The sequence below is a fragment of the Arvicola amphibius genome, chromosome 4 (genome assembly GCF_903992535.2).
Source record: "Arvicola amphibius chromosome 4, mArvAmp1.2, whole genome shotgun sequence".
Classification (NCBI taxonomy): Eukaryota; Metazoa; Chordata; class Mammalia; order Rodentia; family Cricetidae; genus Arvicola; species Arvicola amphibius.
In genome coordinates, this window is record NC_052050.1 from 152,566,795 (window position 1) to 152,582,477 (window position 15,683).

The following is a 15,683-nucleotide window of genomic DNA, read 5'->3' on the forward strand; positions in this document are numbered from 1 at the left end:
CCCCTGGCAGAAGGAAGTGCCACGCAATGCTTATCCCACAATTAGAGTGGTTCCAGATGGCTCCTTTGGCAGGGGTGGGGAGAGAAAGCGTGGCTGAGATAAATATTTTTTTACGTCACATCGCACTTCTCAGGACGGGCTAAGTTTAGCAGCAGAGCACCTGCCCAGCATGTGAACTGCTCTAGATTCCACCCAGCACTGTCTTCCCCTCTGAGGGACGGGGCAGCGTATCTCCCTGATGAACTGCAATTGCTATATGAGTGTGGGGACACCCACCACACCAGCCAGTGGATTAGAGAATATACAGTAATCCGTACGGTAGGTAGCGTGTATAGACGAGAATGGCAGGCAAGTCTGGGCAGCTGCGGTGCAGCCCTTGCCGAGGCAGTGAGACGTGGCTGAGGCTGAGCTGTCTGCCAGGGAGAACCTTCCCGCCCGTGTAATGGAAGAATTCAAATGGGGAGAGGTGTGAGGATGATGCCATCCTCTGCATTAGCCTCTGATAGGGGGGAAGTGGGGAAAGGGGGCATAAGATGGGGGCGTACGGTTTTTGCAGATGGCAGGATGAGATCTTCTTCTGAAGAGCTCTTCCCGGGGTTCAAGATCTAAGGAGCCCACAGGTAGACAGACAGCAGAGCACAGTGAGACAGAAGTGCTAACAGTCCTCCAGCCTAACTTTCAATACAGGAAGAGGAAAATCTTTGGTGATGGGAGTCCTAATAATGGCACAGACAACACCATGAAAATCAGGCAACATTCAGCATCTGAACTGCTTGAATCGGCAAAGACTTTCTAGCGAGGAGCCTTTCAGAGCATGGCTTGCAAAGCCGTGGGACACGATGGTGGATGGGATCAAGCTGAGTGCCGTGAAAGCAGAGAAACCTAGGGATAAAACCCTCATCCCTCCTTGAAACAAAAGCCGAGTGTCCCGAGGCATTATGAGGGAACTCGGTCCTTGGTGGACCGGCTCATGGGCTAGGAACACTTGATTGCTACCTGAGGAGCCCGTGAGTGTCAGGGACTGGGAGACAACAAAGAAGGGTAAGTATTGCTGGAGCAATGAGACACGTGAAAGGCAGTGTCAGAGCAAACAGGACCGTGTTCACGGCAGGGTTTACAAAGTGGTAGGACTAGCACGAGGCCTCGCTGAACCTCACACTGGGGTCAGAGAGGCTCCAGAAGATCTGAATGATGCAGATCGCAGATCGGCATGTAAATCAGGTAAGTTTAAGGCACTGAGGCAGTCAAAAGAAAACGAGGAACAAGCAAAGCAGACAAGTGGGTCTGTCCAGGTCACCCCAAGGCAGATGTGGCAAACTGTGTAAAGCCAGCAATCCCAGGAAAACATTAACAGGACACTGAAAACTGGAAGGCATGCAAGCTTGAGCAGCAGGCGGCAGAAGGCACAGAGGACAAAACAGCACAGCTGGACCTGGGGTGCAGAGCTCCCCAACATGAGCTGTGCACTTCTCCCCTGTAGGGAAGCACACCAGGAGAGGGGACTGCTCACCCAACCTGGGGCCCTTCCAGCAGCCAAGTGCAGCTGATGGAAAGGCAAGCCCTCCAGCGCAGCCTGCCAGAACCACGAAGTCAGCTCGAAGAGCAGGCACAGCTGGGTAAAACTGGCCTAACCAAGGCCATCAGTAGTGGGGACACGTTCAGTGACCCCCATGGCAGCAAAAGAATCCCAGGATGAGGAGCCTGGATGGCTCTGGAAGTGACTTCGGAGGGCTAGAAGAGATAATGTCTCCTATCCACGCAGCTGTACCCCACACTGTTCCTTACACAAAGCTAAGCGATGGGGCCACGTGTTATACTAGACCTCGCTGAGGTCCGTTTTCTGTATCGCCTGCGCAGTCCAAGACCACTTGGCACTTAACTTGAAAAGACAGCAGAGGTCCTGCCCACCCCCATGTAAGAGGTTTCTGGATCACATCCTCACTGCCAGGATCCGAACAGGGTCAAGGTCATTTCACAGAATACCCACCCCTCCCGTCATCCTGTCTCCTTCTCACTCCCGATGACTGAGGGCCCCTCCTCTGTACTTTCCTTTCTTCCCCCCCCCCCCTCTCTCCCTTCATTCCCCCTTTTCTCTATGATCCAGTGAGCTTCATTAGGATGTATACCACTGAAAAAAAATCAAAGCTCTCTCCCCACTTAGCAATCGTTAGTGCCTATAAATCCTCATGGAGAGAGGGGCTGGAACTTGTTTTCACACCCCATGTTCCCTGGGTGGAGAAAACCCCAGGAGGAGAGCTAGTCTGAACCTTCCCTCACCCAGGAGTCCCCTTATGGTGGCAGTGTCACAGCCTTTGCACTGGGGCCTCCCATCTGCCCAGTTCACGGTGTCTCCCTGGAAACTGCTATGTGCATGTTCTCTGTGACTCCCTGTGTCACCGTACAGACTCAAATAGAGTGGGACAGGAGGGCCAGAGCCAGTGTGACAGATGTAAGCCCCTTTCGGCCCACCCCTGCAGGCACTGACGCACAGAGGAATGGCTAGCCTCATGTGGCTAAGCTGCCTCTTGGTTAGCCACAGCTAAGCCTAGCCCTCAGACCTCACCTCCTTCTCCATCTGCAGGGTGGGTACCAGTGCCCCTGACAGACAGTCTTCAAAAGAAACCAACCAATGGTCCCTCCTTTTGTCCCTATCAACTGAGCAGATGGAAGAGGACGTCCAGTTTAGCCTTTGAGGGGCCCACAGGGAAAGGAAGCAGGAAGAATACTGCCTCAATCCACTCCCAGGACTCAAGAGATTGTCAGTTCCTGAGGGAGCATGACGGGAAGGCAGAGCTTATTCACAAATGTGGACTACACACCACCTCAGGAACGACCCGCACTGGATCAAACAAAAGAAACCTCATGGAATCCAAGATGCTGAAGACAGGTCACATGCTGGAACACAGACAGGTAGCTCGCTGCCGTACCACAGGGTCAAAGGTCAAAGCTCAGGCCCCCCCTCTATACCACAATATGAACCTTCTCTTTCTTGCCCTATACCAAGTAGTAGCAACTCAGTGATTCTGGAAGCTGGAGTCCTCAGAACCCCAGGACTACTGGACCAAGGGGCATCTCTAAGAAGGTGGATCCCTACCTGCAGGCGCAGGAGGTGAAGGGTCTCCTTGGTCCATGCTCAGCCTCGCCTCCTTTCTCCACGCTTGGTCAGGATCAGGGGACAGGAGCCCCTGCAAGCAGAAACATTGTCCATCAAGTTGGCATTAAAAAACCTTCCCAGGAGACACCAGTCGAGGCTTTCTAGAAACAACCTGCAACAAGGAAAGAGGGCACTGTCACTCCCAGCTGTAATGTAATGTAATGTGTTAGTTGCAAATACTTGCAAATCTCCCTAGAAGGGACAATCCAGAGCAAAACAAAGGGTTCTCAGTGCACAGGACGTCACCTTGAACCACAGCCAGGAATTTGTTTGGGAACCTGAGGCCCTAGCTAGAGCCTCTCATCCAACACGGCAGCAGGTTTAAGCTAGATTTCATACCGTGTTCTGAGGGGAGAGGTCAACACAGAAACCAAACAGTTTCTCCTCTTCCTCCAGTTAAACCTTAGCAGTGCTAAGTGAAGTTCCCAGGGGAAAAGCTGCAACAACTACATTCAATACTTTGCAAAGCTGCTTACTGACCAGAGCATCAGTGACGGTGGAAGACTCTTGAGTCCAGAGTCCAATTATCTTGGGCATCTTAGCCCCTAAACAGCCATTTATTACCCCCTGCCCCACGGTGTGATCTACCATCCTGTGACTGCTAGGTAAAAATAGAACAGACCCTGTGCTGGCTTGAATGATAAGAGGCAGCCTGATCTATACAGCGAGTTCCAGGGCAGGCTCCACAGCCACACAGAGAAACCCTGTCTTCAAAAACAAAAGCAAAATAACAAAAAGGAGTAGGTGTGGCCTTGTTGGAGGAAGTGTGGTACGGAGGCTGGACTTTGATGCTTCAGGAGCTCAAGCCAGGCCCAGTGTCACTTACTTTTCCTGCTCCCTGCCCGTCCAGACGTAAAACTCTCGGCTACTTCTCCAGCACCATGTCTGCCTGCATGCCATCATGATTCCCACCATGACGATAATGGACTAAACCTGTAAGTCAGCCCCTATTAAATGTTTTCCGTATAAGAGTTGCTGTGGTCATCGTGTCTCTTCACAGCAATAGAACACAGACCCCTAGCCTCTGACACCCCAAAGATTAAGAATGTCATCGGACAGCACCAGAGGCCTAGAGCAGGTTTCTCTGCTTTGCTGGAACTCACCTACCTGAGGTAACCAAGTGCCTTCACACGTAACTTCCTTTGTTGCTACTATCAAACACTTCCGGAAACTGCCACCACACAGGGACGTGAATCTGCTCCCAGCCACAATCATCCATGTTTGGCTCCAGAATAATCTCGTATTCCCTTTGTGGTGAGAGCTGGGGTTTTTGCACTGACAATGGCTTCTTTGTAAAACCTGTTCCTCATCAGGCACAACAATGACATTTTCTTAACTACCTCTGCAGTCAGCAGGGTCAAGCTCCAAAGGCTGCTTTTCTGCCCTGTCTGCTTTCTGGGCTTCATTCTTTACATCTATCAGAAAAACTGAATTTGAGAAACAGTATCTTGCAAGAAGGATAGTCTGACCCACACCAAACCACTCAATATCCATCCTAGGTTTACAGGGACCACTCCACATGTACCCTGGATCCTGCCTGAACCACTCCACATGAGTCCTAGATCCTGCTTCAGACAGCTCAAGTCTAGCCCTGGATCCCACCTGGGACCACTCCACACCAGCCCTGGATCTTGCCTGGGACAGCTTCACAGCAGCACTGGATCCCCCTTGAAATCACTCAACACTCTCCCTAGATTCTACCAGAACAGCAGGAAGAAAAGGAAACTTCTGTTCCTGAGTCAGGCAGGTAGATGCAATGCCCAGTGAGTGGCACCCCCACCTCTTTAGCCACGAGCTCTCCACATACTTGCTGCCCAAAGACAAGGAGGGAGCAGGCAACGATTTGCACCTCATAACATCAAAGACGCCAAACCAGCCCAGCGAATTCCTTCACCGCAATTAGCAGGCTTGGTGTTGGCTTTGGCACTTCCAGTAAGCCAAACCGTGTTCTCATGAAGACGAGCTGCCTGCCCATGCCAAGCCCAACATCTGCCAGTACCCAGAGTTTCCGTCTGCCAGCCTTGCATGTACTCTCTGATACAAGCCTCTTGCATTGCCCTCATGCAACTGGCCATGTGGCTCCATCCTGCCCTCATGGGCACCAGAAGCTACTCAGATGCCCACCTCTTCAGTGGGCACCTGTTGTCTCAGCTCTGAGACTCATACCATTCCACCACCACGCAGCACTTCCAGTGCTGGCTCTCTCTGTCACACAGGTCGTGAGTCACAGCCAGGCCTGACTGTCTTGCATTGTCAGCATAACTGCACCACAGCTCTGAGAGCAGGCCCTACTATTTCAGATGAAGACACTGTAGCTTAGAGATTTGAAAAATACACCAGGGCTATAATGAGGGCAATTGTTTGGGGTACAGCCCGAAACGTCCAGAGCCTAGGATAGGAGCCAAAGCCCTTTGCCTGCCAACAAGATCTGGCAAGTACCCAGACCTTTGTGGAACCCATGAGAGGTGACAGAACCTCTCTCAGAAGGGATGTAGGTGAGACATGCCATGCAGGCGGCAAGTGCACATCTCAGAGTGAGGCACCTCAGCAGGGCACACACATGCACACTGCTGCCTTGCTAGGCAACATCTGTGGCTGATGTTCTCATCCAGGCCTACCCCTCCTCCACCTATCACCCCACCTGATACCTGCTGGACACCCAAGGGTTTCAACTGAAAGAACAAAGGGATTTATGGGAGGCCTTTTTCCTGGTAAGTGCTGGGAAGCCACAGGAAGCAGGGGACACAGCTATGTGAGACTCACTGACTGGAGAGGCTCAGTCCACTAGGCCCAAGACTTCCTTAATGGGAGTAGAGCTTCAGACCCCAGCTGCACCTTGTGAGGCCATAGGTGACCCTGCAGATGGCCTTGTAGTAATGTCCACTCTCCTCCTTTGCCTGTGGAGACTCAGACTCATGTGCAGCCTGAGGAATGCTGCCCCTCTGGGGGCTGTTAGTAGGAGTCTAGGGATCCCATGTATGGATTAAGACCACCCTGTTTCTGCCCTGCTCCTCCAGTACAACAGTGGATCAAGTTAGGAGGATGCCCCACATTGCACAGGTTGGTGGTAGGAAACACACCCTGAACCCCAAAGAATGTGTTCTCTCTTGTGGTTCTCCTATGGGTCTGCACCACCATCCATAAGCAGGAATCAAGGAGCTCCTTCTGCCCCTGTGGGGGAAACAGGCTGTGTGGACTCTCACACAGGACCCTCCGGAGAAGAGGCTTTCTCCACTCTCCTCTCTCCACAAGCCAGATGTCAACATTCAGACACTGCCTCTTCGGCCATCAGCAACCTGTTCCTGGTCACCTGAGGATCAGCAGGCTCCATGTACCCCTTCCTGCACGCTTCTCTGGGTGCCACACTCTCCACCCTCCCTTCTAACTCTCTGAGGCCCAAAGTGATTCCAGAGACCTGTAGCTTTAGGACCAGCTACATGCCTAAGACCACACGTTACAAAGACACTAAAGGGAGCTGCCCACTCCATGGCTCAGGGCAGTAGTCAACAGACAACTCCAATCTAAGCCTGGGCAACTGGTCCTCCTACTGGCTTCTTCCTCTATCGATAAACATCCCCAATTCTTCTTTCTCTTAGACCCAGGTTCAAATCCATGAGCAAAGCTTGTTATTTAAATTTCCCATCTTCCCAAAGCTGGCTGACTACTGGCCAGCACTACCCACATCTGATCAGTGACTCTGACCAACTCAGAATGGGCCGTCTTGCCTTCCCCTTCTTCCCTGCAGGATCAACGCCGTCCTGTGAAAATATGGACAGATCTGCTTAATGACCGTCCTGGCTTTCGGTTACTCTTACCCTACACAGTTATTACTCCAGCCTCCACAGCCATCAGTCTGTCTCCAAGGCAACGGCATCATCCAGACACAACAGCACTGGTGTGTGTGTATGTGAATTCACAGAGGCCTTCACAGGTTCAAGTCAGACGGGGTCCCAGTACTCAGAGGGGTAAGCAGACACGGGTTCCACACCTAAGGGAGCAGCTAGTACACAGAGGGGTAGCAGACACAGGTTCCACACCTAACCGAGCAGGGAGCACACCAAGGGGTAGCAGACACGGGTTTCACACCTAACCGAGCAGGGAGCACACAGAGGGGTAGCAGACAAGGGTTCCACAACTAACCGAGCAGGGATTTGCAACTGAGAGCTGCCGGCCAAGGGAAAAGACAGTTTTTTCCAGGGGAGCAGCCTGGGTGTATCAACTAACTGCACTCCAGGGTTGGCTCCGTGCCTAGGAGTAGTTGGCCAATACAAAACAAACTCTATGGTTTATCTGTTTATTTGTTTTTGCTTTATGTTTCATTTTGTTTTGTTTTGTTGTTTGTTTTTTGTCTTACAGACTTCATGATCAAAATATATTGTATGGAAAAAAATTTAAAAAGGGGTGCTCACCAAAGACAATGAAGATGAGCCATCTGCAAAATGTCCTTGGTATGGAACTGAAAATCTCCCCAGGTGACAGGTAAATCCAGGCAGGATGGACCCCTTCCTTGTGGTCTCATAGGGAGTCCCGCCCTCTGCTGACCTTCTGTCTAGACACAATGGAGGGCGGAAGGGATTCTTTGCAGAAAGGGCCCTCCCACCTCCACAGAGAATCTCCGAGGAGACCACACATCCTGGACAACATCAATCTCTCTTCCTCTCTTCAAGGACCTATGATTATTTTCCCAACTGTTTTCGTTGCCTGGCAAAACACTGCACCTCTCATTCCTTCCTATGAAATCACCCAGAGCCCTGCGTGTCTAGACGCTATTCTAACAGCAGAGGACCTGCCCGTCCCGGCCAGAGCCCCGGGCTCTGCAGCACACACTTCCGCTTCAGACTCTTGGGTCTGGGCTGTCAATGGACAACTGTGTCCCTCTGACATTCTCAGAACCAAATGTGAGAGTTCAGTCTTTGGCTCTGACTGAAAGTGGCCTGCTCTACACAGCACAGAACCACGCCTTCAGAGATGCCCTCTCCCACAATGCTCCACAGAGCAGCACCCGCTGTTCTCTGATGGAGCTGGCGGTGCCCACCTGAGCTCTCCCACCCTGCTCACTGTGAGCAGCTTCCACCCCGTTGAGCCAAGTGCTTCACAGGAAATCATCAATCAATGTCCTTATCTCTTCTAAAGACAGAAGGCTGGCCAATGCCAAGAAGCAAACCGGCCACGTCTATACAGAAAGGCTATCTCTGCAAGGCCTTAACAGCACCCCACCCATGTGACCCCCTGACCCAGTCAGACTTGGGCCCACACACCGCGGTGACACACTCCATGGGTTCTCATATACAAACCCAGGCCTTCGGAGATGGAGTCACTCAGCTGTGAAATCCCCTGGGCATGTCCACACTTGGTCCTCACCATCGGGTCACCATGGTCATCACCATGGCCGTAAGGAGCCAAGTGGAAACACCACTGTATGACACAAGGTCTGGCCTTGCAGGTCAGCCCACTGCCTCACCATGCTGACACCAGACCACTGATCCTCTCCAAAGACTGGGCCTCCAATCCTGAGCTTACAACTAAGGAGATGAGCACCAAAGACCACTTCAACTCATTGTGCTTCTAGTCTATAAAGAAAACCAGAAGCCAAACTGAAATCATGACTCCATTTTCCCTTTTAAAAAAATAGAACAATAGAACGAAACAGTATTGTCCCCATAGGACCTGGCTGGTGGGCACAAACCCTAGCATGGGAAGAAGGAAGGAGGGAGGGAAGGAGGGAGGGAGGGAGGGAGGGAGGGAGGGAGGGAGGGAGGGAGGGAGGGAGGGAGGGAGACACCAAAAAAAAACCCAAACATACACATCTGTTTCCTTGGCTTCTCCCATGTCTTTTCTTCTTTTATCTTGTTTTGTTTATTTCAAAAAGGGTTTCACACTGTAGCCCAGCTGACTTAGAATTCACTAACAGTTCCGAGTGACCTCAAATCTAGAGTGATCTTCCTGTCTCTACCTCACGAATGCTTGCATTCCACATGTGAGCATTACACCTGATTGCCTATAGAGTCTTAATTATCCACAGCAATGAGACACGACGCCATCATGTATACATATGACTATAAGAGTTTTTTCTCTTTAGTGCTGTATCTCAAGGCAAATGTCCACAAGGCTTTCTTTGAAAAGAAATGACCTCAGGATGGAGCTGTGGCTGGGTGGTAGGACACATGGGCAAGGTTCTGGGTTCAATCCCCAGCACTGCAAAAAGCGTCACAGGTTCAGGGGAAGCTTGATTACATCCACCAGCCACGCTCACAATGAACAACAGCCTTCGTGTCTAAGGCAGCCCACACCTTCGGGACAGCAGGCCCAGTGATGCAAGCCAGTTCTCTGCAGTGAGCCATGGGCAGGTCCAGGGCTTCAGACACTCTTGCTCCTGTCGTCACAGATCAGGCCCACTTGTCGGCCCCTCCTGAGGACTGTAGCCTGGCCTGGACCAACCAGCACCTCATTCCTCTGCAGGACACTGACTCACCCAGGCCACCGCCATATGGAAGAGCCACACTCGACCCCTAGGCACACTTGTCCATGGCTCCCCCTACAAGATCCTCCAGACGACCGTCACAGCTCCCCGCTGGATTGAAGACAAAGTCTGGTATGCACCCAAAGCTAGTCTCAAACTCAACATTGTCCTGCCTGAGCCTCCCCATGGCTGTGATTGTGAGTATGTGCCCCTGTACCTGGTTTTGCATGCTTTTCATGTTGTATTTTACAGCCCAAATCACTTCCCATATCAAAAGGTGACAGATGGAAGGCAGAAACATTAAACCTAATAACTTTTGAAAAGCATTTTACCTCTTCCCCATTGTCTTGTCAAAATCTAACAACCCACAGACCCCACCTTCTACTGGCAGGCGTGCATTACGGTGACACGAGGTAAAGCAAGAGACGGTAAAGCTGGAAAGACTGGCAGCAGCACTAGGAAAAAAATCACTGCTTTGTTTCAGAATCAAGATTTGAAAACTCACATACAGAAATAGGCCAAAGCCAGCATTCAGGACTGCAAGAGGCCAGGTCAATGGGGTAGGACAAAAGGCCCTGCAGAGGGTGGGTGCACTCAGGAAAAGAGGCTGACAGCAGGCACACTGTACCCTCATGTTCCTATAGATGCTGCCTCTCTCCAGAGGCTGCAGCCCAGGTCCCGACCAAGGCCACCACCTTGCTACCTGTCCACAGATATACTCCTGGACCATCTGACACCGATTCTCAGTTCATTTCAGACCCTTCCAAGCTGTCTGTCCTTGAATACCCACCCCAATGTACTGTCTGTCCCCAAATTGCATCTCCAGAGAGCGCAGCTAAGGAGAGCTGCAGCTCTGCCCCGACAATAATTAACAGTGTAGCGCACTGTGTCTAACACAGCCTTGCTCGTTTACCCCTCCACCCAAGCAAACTGTACTCAGGAAGGGATGGACAGACGTCAATATGCTCTGACCTGCTGGGCGGTGGTGGCGCACTCCTTTAATCCCAATACTCGGAAGGCAGAGGCAGGCGGATCACAGTGAGTTCAAGACCAGCTTGGGCTACAAAGCGAGTTCCAAGACAGTCAGAACTGTTACACAAGAGAAACCCTGTCTCGCAAAAAAAAAAAAAAGAAAAAAAAAAAAGAAAAAAAAAGCTCTATCTCCAGACAGACACAGCCTTCCATTGTGTACTTAGGATTCAGAGCCGTGCAATTAAAGAATGATGTATTATACAACAGGGCTTTCCTCCAATTACGAGAATGGCTTACACTATTACCCACAGATGACAACAGCCACGGCTGCTGGATTGTCACTGGCCTCTGGTGAACACAGAACACTTTTTGGGAGAGAGCGTTTTTATCCTCCCGGGGACTTCACACGTGAGCAGTGTGCCAAGAGCAGACAGCCACGGGGCTAGTAGTGACTCCATCAGGTAACCCAGGGCCCAGGCACACAGCCCTCCCCACCCAGAATGTCTCCATTTAGAACCTCCCAGTGCTTGCTTCTAGCCTCACCGGAAGGAGCAGCACATCAGAACAGCAAGAGGTAGTTTGATAAATATCATTGATGAATCTACAAGAACCAAACGCTGGAAGACAAGGAGGGCTGGGGGGTAGCTCAGTAGTAGAGCTTGTGCAAGCATGACGAAAAAAAAAAGGGGGGGGAGGTTATTCCCAATAACTAACTTCATGTCATCCCTCGGTAGCGAACTCCTTGGTCAGTAACTGTTCTGTACGGCGAGGCAAATGATGGGCATCACCAAATACAGCAACCCTCCCTCTGAGAAATCATGAACCACTAACTCTGGGCGGCGACTTCACACACTGGTAACTCGTGCTTGACACAGAAGCCAATGAGGTGAGAGAAAGCTGTCAGTGCTGGAACCGAGTGGTGCACATTTAAAGATACTAAGTTAAACCTCAAGAATCTTTCCTAACAAAAGTTAGTATTTTGGGGAAAACAGGTCTTTGAGATATGTACGGTGTTAGTTACTTTATTATTGCTGTGATAAACCACCATGACCAAGGCAGCTTGCAGAAGGAAGGGGGTATTTGGGCAGCTGGTTCCTGAGGGGTGGAAGTCCACCGTCATCACCGAGGGGAGCAAGGCAGCGGGTGTGGTGGCTAGAGGAGACAGCTGAGAGCCCACACCTGGTTCACAAGCACACAGCAAAGAGAATATACTCGGAATGGGGTGTGGCTTTGACACCTCAAAGGACACAAGTCCTCCTTCAAGACTATTCATCCCTCCTAAAGCCACCCAAACAGCATCACCAACTAGGAACCAAGACTTCTCCCCCTGTGGAGGCATTCTCATTTAGCCATCCATCACAACTTTATCTGTGCATTTATTTATTTGGCACTTCCTTGGGATCAAACCCAGCCTGCTGCCTGCTGGGCAAGTGTTCTACCTCTGAGCCACACCCCAACCCTGGCTCCTCGTTAATATGACGACTCAAGAGCCTCTCCTAACTGGGGCCTTCAAGTGCCAAGACAGATTTTTAATAGCACGTGGGGGTATTTTTAATAGGCTGTGGGGGTAGCTCAGCAGTAGAGCGTTTGCCATACAAGGTGTTCAGCAGTAGTTACCAGCATGTGCAAAGACCTAGATTCTATCAAGAAAAAAAGGGAAGAAAAGAAAAAAGTCACCTAGCAGAGAAAACGCTGTCCCTTGCTCAGATTCTAAACACTGCAACACAGCTTAGAGTGTGTCCCAGCCAAAGAAAAGAAAAAAAAAAGATTTCTGCCCTATGAGTTCACAAGAACCTCTTCCTCCAGCAAAAGCTGCAACTGAGTCACACCAAGCGTTCGAGTCCACACCGAGCACACCTACCGCCCTCTGGGAACTGACAAACTTATTAAAAGCTCAAACATTTACCCTTCTGCGTTCAAAGCATGGGGTCCCACAGAGCGTCCCAGGCCCAGCCACCTGCTTCTATTTACTGCACATCAGACCAAGATCTCGATTATTGAGCAATGGTGGGTGTCAAAACCAACAGCAGTCGCCTTCACTCTAAAGGGGACCTTAGGATCCTAAGCATCCGAACTCAAACGCCCCAGTCTGACTTTCCCCACGCAATTCCAGCGTCCCATGGATTCGCCCCAAATCTCCAGGCCAGACACTGTAAGTCACTATACTCCAGGGCTTTCTCCTCAGGCTGTGGGCCATCCATGATGTTAGGGACATTCACTGAAGTTAGAAGGCTGCTCACTGCTCTGTGTCTAGGAATGCCCACTGAAGTTGGGTGGAGGGGGTTTCTCATTACCAGTGTCTAGGGATAGAGGGCTGCACGATGCCTTACCTAAGCCTGGGGACGCCTCAATGTTGAGAGCCCGCCCGCTTCCGTCTGTGCCTAGGGGCCACCTGTACATTTCGGGGTGCTTCTTGCTGCCCTGTGTCCAGAGACACTGCTAAGTCTGGCAGGGGGGTCGTGTAGGGCCTAGAGAGGGAAATACCGACCAGATCTGGGGACAACTAAAACTTAAGTTGGGAGTTCCTTGCTGCCCTGTGACAGGGACAGCGGTGAACTTGTGTGTGTTGGGGGGTGGGGGTGACTATTCGCTGCCATCTGTGACACTGTGTGCGCGGGTCCCGCAAACTCTGGGTGGGGTTTAGCTACTTTGGGGGAGCTGGGCAAAAGTGCAACTTTTAAAGCAAAGAAGCAGCCCGTGCAAGCTGCCTGGGGAAGGAGGGGGTCGCCGTGCTCACTCACCGAGGGGCTGGGCGCCATCCGCCGTCTGCGTCCGCCAGTTGTCCGGCGCCCCCCGCGCGCCCCGCCCGCGATGTGCTCCCACCCCGCCCTCCGGGAGAAGCCCCGCCCACCTCGCTGTGATTGGCCAGAGCGGGCCGTGTCTGGTGGCCACTGGCCCGCGTTCCTGCCCGTTCCTTGGATGCGCCCGGCCCTCGCGCCCGCGCATTCCTGCGAGGCCACGTGGCCGCCGGCCCCCGCCCCCTCCCCGCCCCGCCCCCAGCCCAACGCCCCGAGCCCTGGGCGCGTGGGAGAGTTGCTGCCTGCCAGGCGCTCCCGGGTATAGAAGGCACGAGAAGGACGCCGGCTCGCAGTGCCCCAGAGTGGGCGCTTTTCCCCTCAGACGCCTGGGCGGCTCACTTGGGCGAGTGGCGCGGAGCCAGAGTGCGCTTCCCGAGCATCCGCCCTCTATGGGACACTGGGAGCTGCGCTGGCGCGGGCGAGGAACACAAAATACGCACCCCACCCATCGTGACCCCAGCATCTGCTGCTTCCTGCAAATCCCGGGTCTAGGCTCCTGTGGGCAGGGGGCGCTGAACTACGCTTCACCCCACCCTTTTTTTGATCTTTCTATCCCTGTCTGACTCTCTCTTCTTGGGTCCCATGGGCAGGGGGTACAGAGCAGATATCACATCCATCATGACCCCACCATCCACTGCTCAGGAGGACAACCCATCCGATCTGGAGTACCCACCCTCCCCAGCCGCCCTGCCTGCTTAGGCCGTCCGGAGTGCTCAGTCAGCATCAGCTGCTTCTGATCCTGCCACGTACAGGAGCTAGAAATCCAGACCCAACAGTGACCTCAGCTCACCACCTCTCCAGACCGTTTTACAGCTTGCCGATCGCCGGGAGGCTCTTGTTTTTCGGACCTGCGTCCTCGCACTACTCCCTAGAGCAGAAAGCGATGCTTGGAGAGCCTAGCTAGCTTCTGCCTGGTTCCTGATCCTGGAAAGGTGGCGCTGTGGAGACCCGGAGTATTACACTATGGGCCATAGTAGTATGGAAAGGCCTCCAAGTGTCTGCATAGAAAAGCACTGGGATATTCTGGAAGGGCCCTTCTGGGTAATTGAACTTGATCAGAATAAACCTTTGTTTTGTCAGTGTAAAGGAAAGCAAATCATTAAACAACTACTAAAAAAAGACAGCAACCATCAAAGTGCTACCTAGTCTGATTAGTGCAGGTAGCAAATGCTTGTTCCCATGCCGGACTGTTAACTCTCCCGCTACCACGTTTCATAAAACCAATGTGAGCTGTGGGAAGGCCAGGCTTCCTAGAGACTCTAATCCCACTTACTAACTACAGAATGAGTTCAAAGAGGTATCTGTTCCACATTAAGTGTCCACAAAGCCGGTGTGCTCTGTACTTAGGTACTTCTCTATAAAGTCAGGCTACAATGGGTGGGTAAATCAGATGACAGCCTACTTATGCTGATAATCCATAGTTGTAAGCAGCACTCGCTGAAGTTATGGGAATGGACTGTGTTGTTTCCTAATGCTCTCTCAGACCTGTCTGAACACACGGAAGACTCTCCTATTGTCTCTGTGGAAGACCTTTGGGAAGCTACTAAAAAAACTGGACATTTTTTCCCTTTTTTTTATTCTTTTCTCTTTTTTTTTAAAGAAAACAAACTATCTTTTTCATTTTACATACCAATTCAAGTTCCCACTTCCCCCCCTCCTCCCATTCCCTCGACCTACCTCCCACCCTACCACCATCCACTCCTCAGAGAGGGTAAAGCACATTGCTTTGGAGAAGGTCCAAGGCCCTCCCTACTATATCTAGGCTGAGCAAGATATTCATTCAAAAAAGAATAGGTTCCCAAAAAGCCATTACAAACAATAGGGATAAATCCTGGTGCCACTGCCAGTGGCCCCACAGTCTGTCCTAGCCATGCAACTGTCTGTCACCCACATTCAGAAGGACTAGTTTGGAACTATGCTGGTTTGTGGAGGACATTTTCTAAGCAACTTTCAGGGAGGAAATACGTCTGTTCGATGGCATTTTCTGCTGGAGAAAAGAGCACACAGCATTTATTCCCCAAGGCTGTGAATGAACCCTGGGGTTCAGGGCTGGCAGTGCCGCTGAGAAGGATCACACCAGGCAGGGCCTGGGGTGAAGCTGGTCAGAAAGGAGTTGTGCAGGCTCATGCCCTGTCCAATATGTTGTGGTTTCACACATCGCCATGTTTGTGAGCCTGTCACAGGTGGAAATGGGGACTTTCCATCTTAAGTCCTCTTTGACCCACAGTCTACCAATAAAAGTTAGGCTTAATTATCAAACATTTAGGGAGTTTCTCTTTATTATTATGTAAATATATTT

The 15,683-nt window shown here is 51.6% G+C and overlaps 1 protein-coding gene across 3 annotated transcripts in view; it reads right to left on the reverse strand.

Annotated features, from left to right (window-relative positions):
* Arhgef10 (Rho guanine nucleotide exchange factor 10) overlaps positions 1-13,400 on the reverse strand; it is an 81,779-nt gene extending 68,379 nt beyond the window's left edge. For 2 of the 3 annotated variants that reach the window (XM_038326086.1, XM_038326084.1), the window contains exons 1-2: positions 13,328-13,365; positions 3,095-3,185 (exon numbers count right to left, since the gene is read on the reverse strand). In XM_038326086.1, coding sequence (XP_038182014.1) covers positions 3,095-3,185; positions 13,328-13,345 — 109 coding nt within the window. In that variant the 5' untranslated portion in view covers positions 13,346-13,365. Of the gene's footprint in view, positions 1-3,094; positions 3,267-13,327 lie in introns of all 3 variants that reach the window. The other variant, XM_038326085.1, reaches the window with a different exon arrangement.
* Positions 13,401-15,683: the final 2,283 nt, after the last annotated feature.